The sequence below is a fragment of the Pipistrellus hanaki genome, assembly GCF_964339955.1.
Source record: "Pipistrellus hanaki genome assembly, chromosome: 3".
In the NCBI taxonomy this organism is placed as follows: Eukaryota; Metazoa; Chordata; class Mammalia; order Chiroptera; family Vespertilionidae; genus Pipistrellus; species Pipistrellus hanaki.
Genome location: NC_140505.1, coordinates 10,006,902 through 10,028,826, shown reverse-complemented (window position 1 = coordinate 10,028,826; position 21,925 = coordinate 10,006,902). Strand labels below are relative to the sequence as shown.

Here is a 21,925-nt window from a genome sequence, read left to right as displayed (position 1 = left end):
ACCTAGCACACAAAGCTATTCCATAAAATCAGGGAAACAACTAAAACGCAGACAAGAGGAAGGACACAAAGGAAGGAGACGGAGGAAAATAAAAGATTGGACATTAAGTTCAAAACTATAGTTATAAGGTTATTCAATAATATCCTAAAAAAGGCCGATAAAATAAATGAGACCTATGAAGATATGAAAAGGGAGCAACTAGAAATAATAAGGGATCAACTAGAAATCAAGAAAACATTGTCTGAAATAAAAAAATATTATACAGAGTCCTAAAAACAGAATGGAAGATAGCAAGAATCAAGTCAAAGATTTGGAACATAAAGAGCCAGAAAACACTCCTCCACAGAAGCTAGAAGGCAAGAGAATCCAGAAAATTGAAGATAATGTAAGAAACCTCTGGGACAACTTCAAGCAAACCAACATCAGAATTATGGGGGTCCCAGAAGATGAGAGAGAGCAAGATATCGAAAACATAATGAAAGAAATAGTGACAGAAAACTTCCCCCACCTGGTGAAAGAATTAGACTTACAAGTCCAGGAAGCGCACAGAACTCCAAACAAAAGGAATCCAAAGAAGACCACACCAAGACACATCATAATTAAAATTCCAAGACCAAAAGACAGAGAGAATATTAAAAGCAGCAAGAGCAAAGAAGGTAGTTACCTATAAAGGAGCACCTATACGATTGTCAGCTGATTTCTCAACAGAAACCATGCAGGCCAGACGGGAATGGCAAGAAATATTCAAGGTGATGAATAGCAAGAACCTACAGCCAAAAATACTTTACCCAGCAAAGCTATCACTCAGAATTGAAGGCCAGATAAAGAGCTTCACTAATAAAAAAAAAGCTAAAGGAGTTCATCAACACCAAACCAGAATTATATGAATTGCTGAAGGGGGTTCTTTCAGAAGAGAAAGTAAATAAAGATAAAAATTATGAACAACAAATACGTAACGGTCAACAAGTGAATCTAAAAACCAAGGAAATTAAAAAAAAAATCTGATGAACAATATTAACTGTTGAATATAATAGAATCAGAGGTATGGAAGGGGAGTGAACTGACGATTCTTGGGGAAAAGGGGTGAGGGGGATGTGGGAAGAGACTGAACATAAACTGTGCACCTATGGATGAGGACAATGGGGAGTGGGAAAAGGGCAGAGGGTGGGGTGGGAACCTGGTGGAGGAGAGCAATGATGGGGAGGGGAAAAAAAGGAACATTTGTAATAATATGAACAATAAAAATTTATTTAAAAAATAATAAAATAAAAATAAAAATAAAAGAATACTGGAAGAAATAGTGACAGAAAACTTCCCCCACCTGGGGAAAGAAATAGACTTACAAGTCCAGGAAGCCCGCAGAACCCCAAACAAAAGGAATCCAAGGAGGACCACACCAAGACACATCATAATTAAAATTCCAAGAGCAAAAGACAAAGAGAGAATATTAAAAGCAGCAAGAGAAAAGCAGGTAGTTACATATAAAGGAGCACCCATATGATTGTCAGCTGATTTCTCAACAAAAATCATGCAGGCCAGACAGGAATGGCAAGAAATATTCAAGGTGATGAATAGCAAGAACCTACAGCCAAAAATAATCTACCCAGCAAAGCTATCACTCAGAATCGGAGGACAGATAGTGTGGTGCTCTTGCGGCTGTCTTGGCCAGATATTTGGCTGTCTTGGCCAGATATTTCCATAAATCTTTGCCTGCTTTTTTAATATATCATCAGCCTCTGGTGGTCTTATTTTGAACCCAGGGTTCAACCCCACAACAAGATCCAGGTCAATCCACAGTCTCATTTCAATCCGGAGCAGGAAGTTGCAGCTCAGAGCACCAGGGAGGAAAGGCAGGGGTGGAGATGGGGAGGGTCCAGCCCCCCAATAAGAGGTTGCTGAGTCAGGAAGTGGGAGCGGGAACACACCTTCCATCACTCAGTCACAAGGCAGGAGAGAGACATATCAGAGCCCTGGGCGCTGTTACTGCTGGCAGCCAGAGCATAACTCCCTCCTCTTCCACCTGAGCGCTTCCTCCCCCACATCACAGCTCCCAGCAGAACCAGCACCCCCACAATGCCCAGGATGATGAAGACGAAGGTCTTAGGGGGCGGCTCCCATCGGAGGGCCAGCGGCTCGGACAGCCCCTCGTGCTGCACGTGGCACGTGTATCTCTGCTCCTCTCCGGCGGGCACCCGCACGGCCGCCCACTTCTGGAAGGTGCCGTCCCCCGCAGGCCTGGTCTCCACCAGCTCCGCGTCCTGGGTCTGGTCCTCCCCGTCGCGCCGCCAGGTCAGGCTGATGTCCGCAGGGTAGAAGCCCAGCGCCCAGCACCTCAGGGTGGCCTCCTGGGCAGAGACGGGGTGGCGGCTCAGGTGTGCCTTCGGAGGCTCTGTGCGCTGCAGGGTCTCATTCCCTCGGTCCAGGTACCTGCGCAGGGAGTCCACACACCGGCCCTCCAGGAAGCCCCTCCAGCGCTCCGCATAGCCGAGCCCTTCAAACTTGCGCTTGGAGATCTGGGCCGCCGTGTCCAACGCGGTCCAGGAGGCCAGGTCCTCGTTCAGGGCCAGGTAGTCGGCGCCGTCGTAGGCGTGTTGGTAGTGCCCGCGGAGGAGGCGCCCGTCGGGCCCCACCTCGCAGCCGTACATGCCCTGGAGGGTGTGAGGCTCGCCCTCGCTCTGGTTGTAGTAGCGGCGCAGTGTATGCAGGCTCACCCGGTACATCTGGGCGGTTTCCTTGCTGACCCGCGTCTCCCGGTCCCAATACGCGGGGTCCTCCCGCTCCACCCACGGCTGCCGCATCCACGGAGCCCGCGGCTCCAGCCTCGGAGTCGCGGAATCGCTGTCGAACCGCACGAACTCCGTGTCGTCCACATAGCCGACGGCGAGGAAGCGGGGCGCCCCGCGGCCCGGCCGGGACACGGCGGTGTGGAAGTAGCTCAGGGAGTGGGAGCCGGCCCGGCTGGGGGTCAGGGCCAGCGCCCCCGGGAGCAGCAGGAGGAGCAGCAGGAGGAGGGCGGGGGGCCTCAGGACCCGCCTTCCGGGAGTTTGGGGGAGCATCTTCGCACCCGTTCTTTCCCCAGCTGCCGAGGGCGCACACGTGAGTTCCCCAATTTCGCGAACTGACATTTGTAGTCCTCTCCCATTGGGCGTAGAGCGGAAATGGATTCTGGGATTTGTAGTCTTTGGTTGTTGGTGTAGGCGGCACCGGCCGGTCACGTCACTGCGGTCCAGCGCGGTGAGCGCGCTGCGGCCCCCGCCCCGGCGCGCGCCCGTTGCCGCGGAGACGGCGCACGTCGCCGGCGCGTAGCCCCTCCGCGGCCCCCCGCCCCTCTTCTCCCACCACAATGAGATCCTAAGATGGCGGTGGCTGCGGCGGTTGGCGCCGCCCGGCTGAGCTAGGGAAGGCGGCCATTGGGCCCGCGGCAGCCCGGGGACTGCGGACTCGCCCTGCTGCGGTCTCCAGGGCAGGCCCGCGGCCGGTGGCGGGCCGAGGGGGCCGACCGTTACTCCGCCCTCGGCTGGAGCGGCCGCTCGGTTTCCAGGTAAATACCTGCGCGTCCCCGGCCCTTGGCAACCGGGGCGGCGCGGCCCGGCGGCGGGAGAGCCGCGGCCCGGACCCTGGGCCCCGCGGGCCACGCCTCGGGCCACGCCTCGGGGGGCCCCTGGGTCTGGGCCCCGCTGCCCGCCCCGGGCCCCCAGGCAGACGCCCGCCCTCGTCCGCAGCCGCGGCGCCATCTCCGGGTGAGCTCCGGGGCGTTAGGGCCGCCGCGCCCGCCGCCCGCCTCGCCTCCCGCCCCGGGAGGGGGCGCCCGCCCGGGAACGGCCCGGGGAGCGGCGGGGAGACGGCGGGCGGCAGAGGCCGGCGGGGGGAGGGGGGGAGCGGTTCTCCGGGGCCGCGGTGGCCATGGTGGCCATGGTCTCCGTCCTGGGGGACCGCCCTCTCGCCCTCCCCCACGTTCCATCCTGCGGGGCTCCCGCACGCGGAGGCGGGGCGAGGGGCGCCGCGGGGCCCGCTGTGCGGGGCGGTCGGGGAGCCGAAGGGCCGCGGGCGGCGTCCCGGGCTCGGGCGGCCAGGGCGGCGCCTGGTCTTTGCGCCGGGAATGCCGACCCGCCCCTCCCCGCGCCTTCGTTCCCCGCCCCCCGCTCCGGGCCCCCGGCCCCCGACCCCCGTCCCGGGCCCCCCGGCCCCCGCTCCGGGCCCCCGGGCCTCCCGGCCCCCGCCCCGTCCGGCTGCGCGTCCCGGTGGGCGGCCCCGGACGGTGCGGGGAACGGCGCCCGCTGTGCGGACCCCGCGCTGGGGGGCGGTGCCTCCAAACTTCCATCCCCGGGAGCTCGCTTTTCTGGAAGACAAAAACAACAACAACACACACACACACACACACACACACAGAGAAAAATAACAAAACACATCCCTCTGCAACACTTTTGTGTATATGTATGTCCTCGGAGCTCGCCTTTCTGAAAAATAACAAAACACACACACACACACACACACACAGAAAAATAGCAACAAAACACACACACACACACACACACACCACTTTTGTGTGTGTGTGTGTGTGTGTCCTCGTGTTTTGGCGCCGGGAGAAGCTGGCTTTCGGGGCGCCCCCAGCACCCCCGCCCCGTGGTCGCTTCTGGGTGCAGGGGAGGGTGAGGCTCAGGGAGGGTGAGGCTCAGGGAGGGTGAGGCTCGGGGAGGGTGAGGCTCGGGGAGGGTGAGGCTCGGGGAGGGTGACCTGCCGCCCTCCTCCCCCTCACCTGCCGGCCTAACGGGGTTTCTGAGCTGGAGGTAAATCCTGTGCGGTTTTTTCTGTAACAGCAAAGCTGTTTCTCTTTAAGAAAGCAGGTAGTTTTAAACAAGCCCCTGCGCCTCCTTCCCCTGGGATGGACAAAGGTCTAGGTGGAGTAGTTTGAGGGGGTGGGAGTTGAATCTGGAGGGGACGCCTTGGCCTGCCAGCCGCTTCCCCCGGATTCCAGAGCAGATGCAGGGTCTGACCTCGCTGTGTGGTGAATCTGACAAGTCTGGAGGATTTAAACATTTGTGTGTGTCGCGATGTTTCCCAAAAGGATGAGAGTAACTTGAGTTTACAATATTATTGGTAAATTGGATTTTTTTTTTTTCTTTCCTATTGATCCTCTGAACGTATTTTAGGCCTAAACAACATAGTGCTTGCTATTCTGTACTTTCTAGTGTACGAGATTTTTACTAAAGTCTTTTTTTTTTTTTACTCAAAAGAGACGACAGCTTTGAAGTGTGAAGCAAAAAAGAGCTATTTCTGAGCTGCAAAGACTAGTTTCCAAACAGGTAATTTGACATCATCATGTTTGTTACTGTCCCTCGGGTTATAGTGGAGGAAGACTTGCCGATGAAGGTGCGAGGTGGAGGGCCCTCTCTGCTTAGTGAGCACACAGCCCTGGTCTGCTGCCCTGTTTGCCTGCCTTTTGGAATGCCACGTACTTTGGTTAAAAGGCATCTCATTCCTTCATACTTTGGTTAAAAGGCATCTCATTCCTAATTATTAAATACTGGAACAGTTTGTGTAATACCTTTTGAAATGTCTTTCTTTCCATAGAATTTCTTTAGACCTGTGGTCGCAAACTCATTAGTCAACAGAGCTGCAGTTTGCCGACCCATAGCAACTGTCCTATAGCAACTGTTTGGATAGCCAAGTCTATTTATTCTTAAGTAATCTTGTACAACTTCTCTATTAATTACGCTTATTTTTTTATTCACAAACAATTTTTGGGGTTTGTTATACATACTATATTGACTAGAGTTTATTTTTTTCTTTTAGCTGTCTAAAATTACTTTAAATGTTAGTTTCTATGCATAGAGTATTATTAAATCCTGGAGCTCTGGCCAGCAGAAAAAAGCCAGTGTACTAGTAAGTTCATTGAGGGAAAGTTTGCTAAGGACAATCTAGAAATTAAATGACTAAAGTAGAAGAAATTTTTGTTAAAAATGTTTTAGAAATAATCTCTTTTTAAAAAAAATCTCAGTCTGAATTCTGAAAATTTTAAGGCAGACCATTTTCTAAATTTATTTAATGTTTTTGCTTTCTAGGAAAGCAGACAGATCTTCCTTATGAAATAAGCTGACCCTCATGAGAAAATACAGATTGACAGTAGATTTATATCTTAATAGGGGTCTGGTGCATGAAATTTGTGCACGGGTAGGGCCCCTAGGCCTGGCCAGTGATCAGGGCTGATCTGTGGGGTGACTGGTGAGGCGGTTTGGGGGCCCCCTCTGGCATCAGCCTTGGCTAGCCTGGCACTGCCCGCTTGCTGGTTCCACTGCTGCTGGTTGCCTCTCTCTGGCAACCTCCTTGGCTGGCCTGGGGCCTGTGGGCTGAGGACAGCTCCTGCATTGAGTGTCTGTCCCCAGGTGGTCAGTGTGTGTCGTAGTGACTGGTTGTTTCCCGTTAAATAGGACTAGAGGCCCAGTGCATGAAACTCGTGCACTTGGGGGGGGAGGGGTGTTCCCCTCAGCCCATCCTGCCCTCTTTCATAGTCCGGGAGCCCTCAGGGAATGTCCTACTGACAGCTTAAACCAAAATCTGGCCTCCCTCTGTGGGAAGCAACTGGGCTGATCAGGGGAAGGTGCCACCCCATCACCTCTCTGCTGCTGTCACTGCCAGCCGCTGCAGCTGCCAAGGTGCTTTCATCAACACGGACTCCAGTCCCTTTACCACGAAAAAATGACAACTTTCTTCAGGCATTTTCAAGATGTCTCCTAGGATATGACATTTTTTCTTTTTTATTTATCCTCACATGAGGATATTTTCCCATTGATTTTTAGAGAGCGTGGAAGAGAGGGAAAGACAGAGAGAAACGTCAGTGTGAGAGGGACACTTCGATTGGTTGCTTCCTGCATGAGCCCTGACTTGGGCCGCGGCCGGGAGGAGCCTGCAACCTAGGTACATGCCCTTGGTCAGAATTGAATCCCGTTTCAGGGCCAGGGCTGGGAGCCGGGTCCCCTGCAGGTTTGTGTCTCTGCTGCTCTGGTCCTAGCAGCCTAGCGCTGCGGGGTTGGGGGCCGGCCCCCCTGCGTGGTGTTCTTTCCGGCTCTAGGGCCTGGTGCGGGCCGCTCTGTCTGTTCTCTCAGGCTCTGGACCCACGCCAGGCCCCTGCTCCTGAGCTGGTGGTCACTGTTATGGAATCCTGGCCTAATTTGCATATTGCCTCTATTTATTATATATATGTAATTATAATTCTTAGTAGTATTTTCTTTTTTAATTGTCAGACTATAACAGAATAGGACAAGAAAAATGGAATTCTGAGTAAGGTCAAAAGTGAGTGTGTGCATTAGAGTTCTTAACACTAAAGTATGTAGTTGGAGTTTGGAAAAATAAAAAGAATTGTGAAATGAGTTATAAAGTAAAATAAATTTCCTTTTAACATGGTAAGGACAATGGATAAGATGAAACAAAAACATAGGATCTTTGGGCTAACTCACATTAGAAGAACTTGGTTTTCTCAATAGGGTTTTGGCCACCTGACAGAGGCAAGTATATTTGAGACCTGGGAGAAAATTTAAAAGGCTTGGCATTCTCACATTGGCATTCAGTGAGAAGTCATTATGGACACACAGCAGTATATTCATCTTACAAATTTAATTGAGTGCCTACAGGTGGTACTTAATGACTGAAAAGTACTTGAGATATGGCTGTGAGCAAAAACTTACTCCTTACCTCATGGAGTAAGTTTACATTTTAAAAATGCGTGTGTGTGTGGGGGGCGGGGGGGGGTATACTGTAGTAATGGACACAGGCAGTGCCATTTTAAAACTGGTCCTCACGGACAGGTGGAGAGTAGAAGCAGAGAAAAACCATTAAATGAATTGACAGAATAGGCAAATAGGTGAGGAAGTTAAGGATACTAACAAGGCATTTTTGGAATGGTTTTCCTTCATAGACTGATTCCTTGAAAAAATTACCTAATGACCATCTTTTCAAATCCTTCCCATTAATAAACAAATGACAATTATCTAATTGACCCTCCACATCCTGTTGAAATTTCTCTTAACAAAGGTTATCATCAGTAATCTTGTTGCTAAGTCCAAGTGGACATTTCTCAGTACTTTTCTTACATGACAAAATAACACCTAGCATTCTTATACCCACCCCCTGTCTTTATACACTCTTCTCCATTTCCAGTACCCTGGTTTCCCTTCAGTCTTTTTGTACCTTCAGTGTCCTTTTTCTCTTTAAATATCAGTGTTCTTCAGTCTTTTCTTCTTTCCCTGAACCTTCTGTTCCATTTTAAGTACTTTTATGAATGTGTGACTTGCAAATTTCTCTCCAACCTAGAGTTCACTTCTGAGAGATTCGTATTTGTTCACTAGACAAATTTAATTTGGTATACCATAGGTATCTCAAACAACATTTTTTCTCAACCCAAACCTGTTCCTTTTCAAGTCACTTCTAATGTATCATCATATACCCAGTTGCTCAAGCTACAGATGGTTCTAGGGTCATCCTTGTATTCTTTCCTCACTGCCTCATCTCCATATATGTAGTCACCAATTCCTTTAGTGCCTACAAGTGGTACTTAATGACCTCTTGTAGGCACTCTGCCTTGGAAATCTTGCTTGTATTGGCCCCTCTTCTCTACATACCTACTGTTTTGATTATTGGAAGTCTTTCTATATAAATAATAGTAGTTTGTAATAATAAACTATATAAATAACAGTTTATATTAATGTGTCTACAGAATAAAATTTAGAAGGCAGAGATCCTGTATTTCTAATGGTGACTCTGAGATGATTAGAATGGTTGGCATAAAGAAGAGAGAAATAACTTGCCTTTATTTTGCACCTTTTATGGGGTAGATTTTTATAATGTTAAGAGAATTAGTCCACTTGCCATTTTTCAGTTTTAATTTTTTAAATATTTAATGATCATTTTTAAAAAATGTGTTTTTATTGATTTCAGAGAGGAAGGGAGAGGGAGAGAGAAACATGAGTGATGAGAGAGAATCATCATCAGCCAATTGATTGGCTGCCTCCTGCACGTCCCACACTGGGGATGGAGCCTATAAACCCAGGCATGTGCCCTGACTGGAAATCGAACCCTGGCGGGGAATCTAATCCTGACTGGTTCATAGGTTGGTTCACCCACTAGGCATGTGCCTTTTTAATACATTTGGTATTATGTTACTACATTCTACATCTTTGTATTGTTAATCACAATATAACAGTAGACAAAGTTGTTTATTTTATAAACTTAATAGACTTTATTTAGGAAGTAGTTTTCTTAGAAAGGTTTAAAAATATTTTATCTATTTTTTCCAAACTAATTTTAATGTGTTCAAATTGTTTAAGAACCTTATTTTAGTAGTCTTCAGTTATTAGCCTAAAAATAGATTGTTAATAATTTTATAAGTTTATCTTAAAGGGTTTATTACTCTATTGCTAGAAAGCATAACATACTCTAATTTTAAGAAAAAGTTATGTAAGAATTTTTATTTACCTTTAATAATTTTCCAATCTAATTTACATTTTAAGACAGTTTACTTTTAGTACTTTTAAATATGATATCACCTGTATTGCATACGTATTTTTAAGCTACTTAATATTACAAATATGATCAATAGTTCATTGATTTTTCTGTCTCTCTGAAATCAATAAAAATATTTTAAAATATTAAAAATTTTATAATATAAAAATATCAATACATCTAGAATATAGTACCCTGTTTCCCCGAAAATAAGACAGTGTCTTATATTAATTTTTGCTCCCAAAGATGCTCTAGGTCTTATTTTCAGGGGATGTCTTATTTTTCCATGAAGAAGAATACGGTACACATTTATTGTTAAATGAAAATAATGGAAATTTATTATCTGTATACGGTACGGTAGTACGGTAGTTGTCAACACAAACCAGACAAACTGTGAATCCTACAGTATCAAGAATTTACTCATTTATTCAATGACAATCATGTCATCATCTTCTGGAACATCATCATAACAATCCAATTCCTGAATTTCCTGGTGAATTTCTTGTGACTCCATTTCTTTCAGAATCAGTGGGCCAAATCTCTCGTGTTTAGCAATAGCATTCTGAGACAGAGCCTGGGGGGGATTTATTTTCGGGAGATGCCTTATATTTCACTCAGAAGGAAACCTGTAAGTAGGTCTTATTTTCGGAGGATGTCTTATTTTCGGGGAAACACAGTAGTTGCTAAATGCTTAGTTTAAATGAGTCATTTCAGCTTACTGGACATATCTCTCTATGGGTATCAATTATTGCAAAAAATGTATAAGACAGAGAAAAGAGGAAATAAAACTTCATGTTCCTATCCCTCTAACTGAGTGGTCAGCAAACTCATTAGTCAACAGAGCGGCAAACCATGGCTCTCGAGCCACAGTTTGCCGACTAGTGCTCTAACCAATAATTGATTGCATGCAAGCATTTTATTGTATTTTCTTAAAATCTGTATACAATTTTGCATATTGCTTTTTTCCTCTTTTACACTATACTAGAGGCCTGATGCATGAAATTCATGCGAGAGTAGGCCTGCCTTCCCCCGGCTGCTGGCACTGGCTCCCCTCTGGCACCTGGAACCCGGGTTTCCCTAGCAGCCCCAGCTTTGTCCGGAAGGTCATCCCATCTAATTAGCATATTATGCTTTTATTATTGTAGATGATGATATAAACACAGGCAATATTATTTAGCTTTTATAAGTACATGTTTTGAAGGATATTCTTCCCAAATAGCATTCAGTCTATTTGATATTTAGTTTGTTTTCAATTTATTACAATTGTAACATAATAAACAACTTCCTTTATTATAGTCCCTCCTCAACTGTGCCCCCACCACCACTCCATTTTTTTTTAGATTAGTTATGGAGAGGTAGAATTACTAGATCAAAACAATTTTAGTTCTTGATTCAGTATTGCCAAAATGCTTTCTGGAAAGCTTATACCTGTTTAGGTTCTCACCATAGTGACTGAGTGTCTGGTTTCCCTTTGCTGTCATTAGGCTTTAATAATATATGTAATTGAGCAAATTTAATAATCTCTTATTTTGATTTTCATCTGGATTGTATTCATGTCTTTATCATTTTATATTTACCTATTTTTTTGTAATTTTCGTGATCAGATTATTTGGATCGGGAGGGTTTTAAAAAAAATTCTTCATATAGTAAAAGTATTAACTGTATACTTCATATTTATTTCAGTAGTTTTTCCCAATTTATCATTTACTGTTTGTTCTCAGCATACTTAGGATTTACTTTTATGTAAATAAAATCTGTTGAACTTTTTTTTTTTTTTCATCCCAAATTAGTAAGCGCTCGCTTTTTAAAAGTTGTATTTTGTATGTTGTTTGATTTTTTAAACTTATTTTTAATCTACTTACTATCTTGGTGTTGTATAAGGAAGCCTTTTTCAGTTGGAGAGAATTAAACTCTTATGCTCTGAGCCCTCCATGATTTACTGTGAATTAATTCCTCTGTTTCTGGACTGGTGCTGGGTATGCACCATCCTTGGAAGAATTGAGAAAACAGTCACTTACGTCATTTTCCTGGGTTCTGTATCTGAGATGAAGAATCCTAATTAAAGAAAGCCTGGTAAAGCTCTTAATCTCTTTCAAAATTGGTTAGCAAATTGTCTCATCAACTGTATAATCTGCATCATAGACTTCTGTGAGGATTAAATGATAAAATTCACATAAAATTGTATAGTGCTTGGTTTACATATAATAAATACCAAGATATAGATGTTAACTATAATTTTTCTCACTTTTTTTGAATTAGGTATATTGAGGATTTTCTCTTTTTGGTCTGTACTAATTTACCCATATGGCCATTCAATGTGGTTGAATTAGCTTGGAACTACTTTTTTATTTTCCTGACTTCTATTGCTATTTTTATTTTTTCATACAGTAATTTTTTTCCTGACTTGTTTATTCTTACCTGTTCTATTAAATTCCAAGAAGAATTACAGTGAAGTTTTGTTGGAATTTTATTAAGCTTGTACATTTAGAAAAAAAAAATAGTATGTTTGCAATACTTGACTTTTTACCAGAGAAGAGAGTTTTTCTCCTTATAAAATTTTATCTTCTATTGTTTTATAGAGTTTAGTAGTGTTTCTCCACATAGGGCATATAATATTATCCCTACATATTTTGTCACTACAGACAGCCCTCGGGTTATGTCGGACTCGCCGTACATCGTTTCGTGGTTACGTCTCCATCTCCCATTTATTTATTTTAAAAAAAAGTTCCGTCATTTTGACATATTTACATATATGCTTGATCTTTTTCATTATTTACTTATCACAAGTAAAGGTCAGGAATTGTTATTTTCTTTTAAATTTTTTACTGTTTCTCTTCATTACTGCTGTGTTTGTGCTCCATGGGAGTGCTTACGCAGGTGGGTTCTGACTTAGGGCAAAAAGCGGGTCTCTGACGTAACCTGAGGACCTACTGTATTATAAGTGGCATCAATTTTCCCCAGTGTATTTTCTGAAAGGTTATTGGTGATTATTTGAAGTTCTCTGTGTGTGTGTGTGTTTATATTGATTCTAGAGAGAAAAGAAGGGAGAGAGAAAGAGGCACATCTATACAAGAGAGAAACATCAGTGGGCTACCTCCTGCACACCCCCTTCTGGGAATCGAGCCTGCAACTTTGGGCATGTTCCCTGACCAGGAATGGAATCAGTGACCTTCATTTTTTATTGTTAATTCTCACGGGAGGACATTTTTCCATTGATTTTCAGAGAGAGTGGAAGGGAGGGGGAGAAACAGAGACAGAGACATTGATGTGAGAAAGACATCAGTTGGTTGCCTTTAGCACGTGCCCCGACCGGGGCCAGGGATTGAGTCTGCAACCGAGGTACAGGCCCTTGACCAGAATAGAACCTGGGACCCTTCAGTCCGCAGGTCAAGGGTCTATTCACTGAGCCAAAGCAGCAACCTTTGGTGCATGGGACAATACTCGCCCAACTGAGCCACACTCGCCATGGAGGGCTTAATGCATATTCTTTAAAAATACCACCTCTCTTTTCAACATTAATATTTGTTTCTTATTTTTCTGTATTTTGTGTGTGTTTTTTTTAGACTTCTGAAACAGTGGTAAATAACTGATAATGTGGCATTCTTATTTTGGTCTTTATTTTAATAGGGGTGTCCTTCAAGTTTTATTTTAAAATTATTGGCTTAAAATGTACTTTTTTCAACTCCAGAAGTTTATTAAAGCAACATATGTTCATTGAAAAAATAACACTATAAAAATAAGTATAGCTATAAGGAACTGTCAATATATTTGTAGTTTTCAGATTTTTTCAGATTTGAAGTACTTAATTTTATCATATCACTTTTTATTTTGAGATGGAAAAATTTAATCTGCTCTGTAATCAGTTAACACATGATTCTGTTAGATACCTAGCACAGTGGTCGGCAAACTCATTAGTCAACAGAGCCAAATAGCAACAGTACAATGATTGAAATTTCCTTTGAGAGCCAAAATTTTTAAATTAAACTTCTTCTAATGCCACTTCTTCAAAATAGACTCTCCCAGGCCATGGTATTTTGTGGAAGAGCCACGCTCAAGGGGCCAAAGAGCCGCATGTGGCTCGAGATCCACAGTTTGCCGACCACGGTCCTGGCATTAAAACATCCAGGGGATCAATCCTACTTTGTCATGGATGATAGTCATTTTAATACTGTATTCTAGTGATGAATGGGATAAGTTAGGATCTGAGAATTAAAGCACCTAGTATTTGTATTTATCTTCAATATTTTTAACTGCATCACCTTGACAAAATTATCTTAACTTCTTTTAATGTTAGTGTTATTGTTTATGAAATGAGAAACCTATTACAACCCTGATGCCTAATGGCCTTTCCTGCCCTTTGGATTATAAAGTTGTCTCACCCTCTCCTTCACTCAGACCCTCTCCAACAGGCACTGTTCCATACCCAGGGGAAATTCAATTCTCCATAGGATATAAAGAAATATTATTTTCTCGTAAATATCTCTGCTCTTAAACCTTTGCTTGCTTCTCCCATTGCTGCTACTGTTCCTCATCTCTGACTCGGGCATGGAATTCACTGCCTTCCTTGATTTTTATAAAATTCCTAGAAATACAATTTAAAAGGCAAAATATTTTTAGTGATTTAAGCCACTGTATTCTTTGCTTTTATAGGCCACCCATTTAGTCCTGCTGCTTCCTGCTTTCTTGTCTTGCTTACCATTCCTTTCCTTTCTGTTAAAACCAAGCCTTCCTTAGTGTTTCACAAGAGCAGTTCTGCCCTCTGAATCTTTGACATAAAGCAAATACCCTGGTCTCTGGAGGGTATCAGTTTCTTTTCTAAGAGCACTATTGGTTTTAGTTACTAATAACTTATTCCTACCACATTATCTTTTAGGACTTCGTTGAATAAATTAAATGAAATAACCTTAAAGTTTACAGGCAAGTCTACATAGTAGATATTCAAAGGTTTTCCTTCCCTGCCCCCACCCTATCACTCCAACTACTTAACTCATGTTAATCATACTATGTTTAAATCAGTGTGTTTGTGGTGTGTGGTTTCCAGTGCCTCTTAATTTTGTAAAATCAACTTTTTCAAGATTATTTTATAATGATTTAAACATTAGAGTTTGTTTTTATGTATTAAAAAGCTTTTTACTTGTTTTATAGGAAATTAATTGTTAAAGCCAGTATGGCAGCAGGAGGAGGTCCTTTTGAAGAAGGCATGAATGATCAGGATTTACCAAACTGGAGCAATGAGAATGTTGATGACCGACTCAACAATATGGTATGATTATCTTATTGATGGTGTGTTCCTGACTGCTGATATTAAAATGCAGGTTTCCCTTGACTTAGCTAAATCAGACTCACTGAAACTATCTGTAAAGCTGGCCAAGATATTGATGCTTGGCTATTTGTTACATTAGTGAAGACATTTTTGTTTGCAGGTAACAGATACCAACTTGAGTTAGCTTAAGCCAAAAAAGAGGTTTCTTTAATAAGGATATACAGCTGTTTTATGGAAAACAGTTTAAAGGAATAAAATTGGGTTTTAAGAAGGGACTAGAAAAAGGAACTAGAAAGTTTTCAAGAATTACTTTTTTTGCTACTTTCACTCTCCTGAGTGCCTCTGTTTAACACAATTTTTTCTTCACAGCCCAGCTTTCTCTCTCCTCTGCTCCACATGGTGCATTATGGTTGCCCTTTGATTCTCAAATTATCAGTTAGAGCTGCAGTTAAATATTGATTAGTTATTTTTTTCACTGGCTAGTGAAATTTTAAAGTATGAATATCCCAATTTAGATTAGATATGCATCTTTTTTCCCAGTTATTCATGCACCAGGCCTCTAGTAGTAAATAATTGTCTCTAAGGATGGGATAGGGTAGACAGCAACACCAACACATGGATTGGGGTAGAGGGATAGTTTGTAGAGAAGGATCTTTTGTTATAAATGAAGAAAATATCCCGAAGGTTTTATTATTGTAAAACTAAAGGGTTCTTCTAATCTGGATATGGTGGGAATTTATAGACTTTTTGTTGAATGAGTTAAGTTAGTAAAAATGTTTTCTAGGGAAAACATTAAGCATTTTTTGTTATCAAATCTTATGTAAAACTTACTATAAAAATAGTAAATTTTCTTTATTGCTCACTATATACTAGGCACTGTGTTAGATGTTTTCTATATGTTATTTTTAATTGTGTTTTAAAGGTGGCACTATTTTAGAGATTAGGCAGCTGTGACTATGGGAAGTTAAATTGCTTAGGGTCATGCAATGGAGCATTTCTTCAGAAAACAGTAATTACTTTAGAACCCAGGTTGATTCCAGATCTGCCTTCTTGTCATTCATACTAACTTTAAAGAAGTTCAGTAAAGGTATCTATAAATTCATTTCCCTATTTTATTTATATATGCCTAAGCAACCATTATGAACGGTTGACCAAATGACTGGTCACTATGATGCATACTGACCACCAGTGGGCAGACGCTCAATGCAGGAGCTGCCCTCTGGTGGTCAGTGCACTTCCACAGCCAACCTCCCCTGGCTAGCCAACCTCCTGCACTCTCTCCACCCGACCAGCCCCTATTGGGACTGGTTGAGACAGCCCCAATAGCTGGCCAGGCTGAGGGACACAGCCCATGCACGAATTTGTGCATCAGATCTCTAGTTCATTAATAATAAAGAACCATTTATAAAAATGCTTTTGAAAATATTCAGACTAACCTTAGGGTTGGACTTTGGGGATTTTTTTGTTTGTTTGTTTGTTTTTTGGTACTGATCTAAAATTGATGGTTTAGTAATTCTCCTATATAATGAAAGGATAATATGCAAATTGTCCCTGCGACTGGGAGTTTGACTAGGAGTTTGACCAGGGGGTGGGACCAGCTGGCCAACAGCCTGAGGCCCCTCCCCCTGGCCAGCCCCGCACCCAGTCAGCCCTCCTACCCCAATCAGGGGCGAGGCTGGCTGGCCAAACACCTAGAGTCCCTCCCTCATCAAGCCCTGCCCCCAGTTGGCCCAGATTGGGGTGGGCTGGCCAGACCCCACCCATGCACAAATTAGTGCACCATGCCTCTAGTAGTAAATAATTGTCTCTAAGATTACATGTTGATGTGAAAGTGTTTTGTCATTTTTAAGGCTGACCAAAAATTTTTAAGCGTAAGTTACTTTCCTGGTTTGATAGAGGCTCTATTAACTCTTGCCTTTACTTTTTTAAAGGATTGGGGTGGCCAGCAGAAGAAGGCAAATAGATCATCGGAAAAGAATAAGAAAAAGTTTGTTGTAGAAAGTGACAAGAGGGTAACTAATGATATTTCTCCGGAGTCATCACCAGGAGTTGGAAGACGAAGGACAAAGACTCCACACACGTTTCCACATAGTAGATATGTGACTCAGATGTCTGTTCCAGAGCAGGCAGAATTGGAGAAACTTAAACAGCGGATAAACTTCGGGGATTTAGATCAGGTTAGTGAATTATTTTAAAAATAAGTTGTGACTAAGGGAAATATTTGAGATGGCTTAAATAATTTCTTTTAAGTAAAATATTGAGCTTTTTATTTTTTCTTAGTTTCTGTGCATGGAAAGAATCTTGATCAGTGATGATAATGTAGGTTCTTTGAAGGGCAACAAGGTCTTATTTCTAAATTTGCTAGACGTCTTTCTTTACTTTGTTACTGTATCTTATTCCTAAAATTATTTCATTATGAAACTAAATTTTGTATGTTAGTACTGAATAAGATTGCTATTAAGGAAAATCCATATTAGAATATTTATCATTGGCTCTATGGAATGTGCTGGATAAACCTCATTTAGAATAAAACTAGGGTTTGTATTAGTAATCAAATAAAGTTTACAAGTAAGAGCAAGTAGAAATATAATGAACTTTTTTTTTTTTTTTTTTAAGATGCTGAGCTTTATGTTTTTCAATTGTGGTACCATTTTGTGTAAATGATAATAAACACCTAATATTTTACTAAGACATTGGCACTTTATATAGATGAACAGGTTTTTAGATAGCATGAATGTAGATAAAGTCTTGTATGGTGATGATCATATGTCATTAGTCATTTATTTACTAATTATTGAACACATATTATATGCCAGGCACTGAGCCTAGTAGTTTTTTAGGTGTTGCTTCATAAAAACAAATCTTTATGCTGGTGTTCACATTAATTAACATTGATTCACTGGGCCTAAAGCCTATAGAAAATCTGTGAATTAGTAAGACTATAAATATATCCTAGTACTTTCTGTAGATCAATCTTGCTGATATCATTAGTTGAATAGTCTGAAAATTAGGAATCAAATTTGTACTAGCCAAATTTTGATATTTCAGTAGAATTTTGTAGATCTGAAGCGATTTCATATCTTACAAAAGGTGTTTATACACACCTCCTGAATCAATATCTCATGGTGAAACTGACTAAGAATGTTGGAATTTTTTTAATTGTTGAAAGGTTAATGTTTGTGGATTTGTTTTCTTTTTCATATATAGAGAAGCATTGGAAGTGATTCTCAAGGCCGAGCAACAGCTGCTAATAACAAACGTCAGCCTAGTGAGACCCGAAAGCCCTTCAACTTTTTGCCTATGCAGATTAACACTAACAAGAGCAAAGATGCTGCTCCAGGTCCTCAAAAGAGAGAAGTGATTGGCTCAGCGCAATGTAAAGAGTTGTTTGCTTCTGCTTTAAGTAATGACCTTTTGCAAAACTGTCAAGTCTCTGAAGAAGATGGGAGAGGAGAGCCTGCAATGGAGAGCAGCCAGGTGGTAAAATGTTTCTTTTGCTCTTTGCCTTCACAAACCTCAAAGTTTAAAACATTAACATGAAATATATATATATATTTTTAGTGACCATAACGACCAAACAACTGGTCGCTATGATGTGCACTAACCATCAAGGGGCAGATGCTCAACATAGGAGCTGCCCCCTGGTGGTCAGTGTACTCCCATAGCCAACCTCCCTCGGCCCCTCTTCCCTGGCATGCTGCCCTGATTGCCCGATCCAGGCTTGCCAGCCAACCTCCCACAGTCCTGCCGCGCTCCCCCCCCCCCCCCCCCCCCGTGCAAATTCATGCACCGGGCCGCTAGTATAATTATATTTTTGCTGTTTATCTGCCAAATACTATATTGCCAATTTTTAGTAAAGGGGAGTTGGGAGCAAAGTGATTAATAGATTGTTGTAAGAATTTTTAAAAATGGTGATATAATTCCTTGGAAAAGTACTTTCAAAAGTATTTATAATAGTTTAAAATTTATTTATAAATAAATATAAACATTAGAAAAAATTTATATAAATATTAGTTGATATACAGTTCTATAATATAAATAAAAATTTTCAGGTAAATATACGAATTTTGAAAATTTTAAGTAAACAGTATTTGGAGTTATTAGTATAGCTGATTATATTTTGATGAAATTCTAAATTTGATTCGGGTGTTTTGCATGTATGAATTCACACAATTACTAGAAGTATTTTTAGTCATATTGAAGTGTAAAGTATATAAAATTGTTGCTGTTGAATGAATTATACTCAGTTTTACATCTGTTTACTTTTATGCCTTTTTAAAAAAATATTTCCCCAGCAGATTGTAAGCAGGCTTGTTCAGATTCGTGACTATATTACTAAAGCTAGTTCCATGCGGGAAGATCTTGTAGAGAAAAATGAAAGATCTGCTAATGTTGAGCGCCTTACTCATCTAATAGATCACCTTAAAGAACAAGAAAAGTCATATATGAGATTTCTCCAAAAAATCCTTGTAAGTTATGGACCTTTTAAATAATGTATTGAGTTATTTTTTAGTGTATCAGTGTACATGTATTGATGACTTTCTGTGCCACTTCAGAGGAGTTGATATATTTCAGAAAATCGTGCCGTCCGTTGTAACATTTTACTGCCCTTTTTAATAGTTGTATGATTTATACCACTGAAATGTTTCAGGCTAGAGAAAATGAGGAGGAGGATGTTCGGACTATAGATTCAGCTGTGGGATCTGGTTCTGTAGCTGAGAGCACATCGCTAAACATAGATGTGCAGTCTGAGGCTTCAGATACCACGGTAAGCGGCTTTTGGTAATTACAGTGCTAGAAGTGAAGATTTAAACTTTTCTCCCACTTTTCAAGATTATATTTTATAGGCATTCCTTAATGAAAATATATTTCAGGGAAGAAACTTCAAATTGTTAATGCTGACTGTATTCTTTTTAAACCTGGAAGTTTAAAAGTTTTATTTATTAACATTAAAAATATAGTTTTAATGGTTGATTTTAAAATCTAATAATTCTGATCTTCACCTTCCAGAAACAAGGTTTTTCTAGTTTGTTTTGTTAAGCACAAGTTTACTTGTCTTGAACAGCATTGGGAAAGTTCAAATTCATGGATATAAGAGCTATAAGTATAGAGTATCATTGCTTAGAATATTGTCTATTTCAAGTCGCCAAGTTCATTTGCCATTGAGGACCCATTTAAGGCTACTAGGATTTTTCATTTCTCAGGTTAGTCTAGGAACTGTAGCACATCAAATGACTGAAAAATTGAGATGAAAATGGGACAAGGTAGTATTTTCATTGTCATTTATTCACACAGAAAAATACTATAACTTCTGACTACAAAATAAGATTTCTTAAAATACATCTTGAAAAATAATCAAGATTTTACAGAATTTTGAGGAAAGATTTGTAAAATACATTTAGTTCAGATAAATTAGTGTGCTTTGATCCTATTTTGCTTTTAAGCATTTTTATTTTAATAGATGCACCTATAATTGTGCATCAGTAAACTTTAAAACCTGTTACCAGTAAACCTTTTCTTATGAAACGTGATATATGTATATCTTTCATTCCAAATACTATTCAGCATTAGGAATTTGAAGGTTTGTTTCCTTTTAGTATTGACCTGCATACTGGTAGTTTCTTATCTGCCTCTTTTCTCTTTTCTGCCCTTCTTAATTTAAAGAGGAAATTTGAATTTTTTTTCTCGATATTATTTTTACCAGGAGATATTCAGAGGGCTTGATCAAAATAGTTGTAAAAGAATGGATTCTAATGAGGAAATTGTTTTTCTGTTTATAGTGGTGCTGGGAATAATTTCTTCCTCACCTTTCATTCCAGCAGAAATGGAAGGCTTGGGGCCTATGGGTAAAGGAATTCTGTTGGGTATGGGTGGGTATAGTTGGTTATTACAATTTTTATATAGTGTTCACTATGAAGATAATTTTTTATAACAAAATCATATTGAAAATTAATAACATAGCAGCATAATTGTTAAAATATGCATCAGCAGTTGTATAACTTGGAATTGTCTAGGATAAAATGATTGCAATAAGCAGTAGTCTAGTATACAGAAATTTAAAAGTCATAAGTTTATTGACACTTGTGGGAGGGTGGATTTTTAAAAAAATAGACGGGTAAATTTTCTGTATTTATTTATAAGGATGACTTGTATGTTAAATAGGAGTTTGTGTTAAGAAATTAATATGCTACACTATTTAATAAAGGAGGCATCTTTTAGTCTGAGAATTCGGCCGTTCATTGAGGACAAACTAGGGAATTCAGCTTCACAAGAACAGGTTTCAGACAATGACGTTACTACAAGTCCAAAAGGGAAAGGTGGCAGACCTCCTCAGAATGACAGGGAACTGAGGCCTAATAGGAAATATAGCCGAAAACGCGGATTTCCCTCAAAGGTATACACTTCACAATATTAACTTGGGAAGTCTGTATATGAGCAGCTCTTTTGTTCCTATTTCCTCTTCCTTGTTTGCTTTTCTGTTACTGCTATTTTTCTTAAATGTGTTATGAATATGGTTAATTATATTGTAATATGCTTTAGCAAAATGCTGTTTTTTAATGTTTTTATTCTTTTCTGCTTTCTTATACTCCACTCCAGGGGTTAAATTTGGCAGCTGTTTTGAATTTGCGTTAACAAAGGACCTGAAACTTAATCAGTTTTTCCTTTGAGAATTCAAAATGTAACAAATTTTTTTGCTATTGGGAATTCAAAATAGACCAAAGTATCTGCCTTGACCATTACTTGCCTTTGGTTTGTAGTTTTGTTCCCATTGGAAACTCCTTCCATTCCTGTTTTGTTGTTGTTTTATATGTGTGAAAATACTATCCAGTTGACTTTGTTTGCTAATGTTTTTTTTCCTTTAGTGTTTGCTCTAAATGTTTTTTTTTTAAATATATTTTATTGATTTTTTACAGAGAGGAAGAAAGAGGGATAGAGAGTTAGAAACATCGATGAGAGAGAATCATCGATCAGCTGCCTCCTGCATACCCCCCACTGGGGATGTGCCCGCAACCAAGGCACATGCCCTTGACCGGAATCGAACCCGGGACCCTTTAGTCCGCAGGCCGACGCTCTATCCACTGAGCCAAACCGGTCTGAGCTAAATGTTTTTTCTTTTAATTTTTTATTATTTGCATAAAGGCACTCCGGAAAGGTTTAAAGACAACT

At 41.2% G+C, this 21,925-nt stretch overlaps 2 protein-coding genes across 39 annotated transcripts in view; one reads left to right on the top strand and one right to left on the bottom strand.

The window, feature by feature from the left end:
* Window positions 1-1,291: 1,291 nt before the first annotated feature.
* On the bottom strand, window positions 1,292-3,132 carry LOC311620138 (BOLA class I histocompatibility antigen, alpha chain BL3-7-like). The gene has a single exon (XM_084879244.1). The coding sequence runs from the start codon at window positions 3,123-3,125 to the stop codon at window positions 1,932-1,934; it is 1,194 nt and encodes a 397-aa protein (XP_084735370.1). The 5' UTR covers window positions 3,126-3,132; the 3' UTR covers window positions 1,292-1,931.
* Window positions 3,133-3,213: 81 nt separating this feature from the next.
* PCM1 (pericentriolar material 1) overlaps window positions 3,214-21,925 on the top strand; it is an 81,792-nt gene continuing 63,080 nt past the window's right edge. For 6 of the 38 annotated variants that reach the window (XM_084879187.1, XM_084879222.1, XM_084879221.1 and 3 more), the window contains exons 1-8: window positions 3,290-3,541; window positions 5,235-5,303; window positions 14,641-14,758; window positions 16,690-16,935; window positions 17,966-18,235; window positions 19,054-19,227; window positions 19,410-19,526; window positions 20,964-21,152. In XM_084879187.1, the coding sequence (XP_084735313.1) occupies window positions 14,663-14,758; window positions 16,690-16,935; window positions 17,966-18,235; window positions 19,054-19,227; window positions 19,410-19,526; window positions 20,964-21,152 (1,092 nt within the window). In that variant the 5' untranslated portion in view covers window positions 3,290-3,541; window positions 5,235-5,303; window positions 14,641-14,662. Of the gene's footprint in view, window positions 3,542-5,234; window positions 5,304-14,640; window positions 14,759-16,689; window positions 16,936-17,965; window positions 18,236-19,053; window positions 19,228-19,409; window positions 19,527-20,963; window positions 21,153-21,925 lie in introns of all 38 variants that reach the window. The other 32 variants (XM_084879206.1, XM_084879199.1, XM_084879216.1 and 29 more) reach the window with 11 other exon arrangements.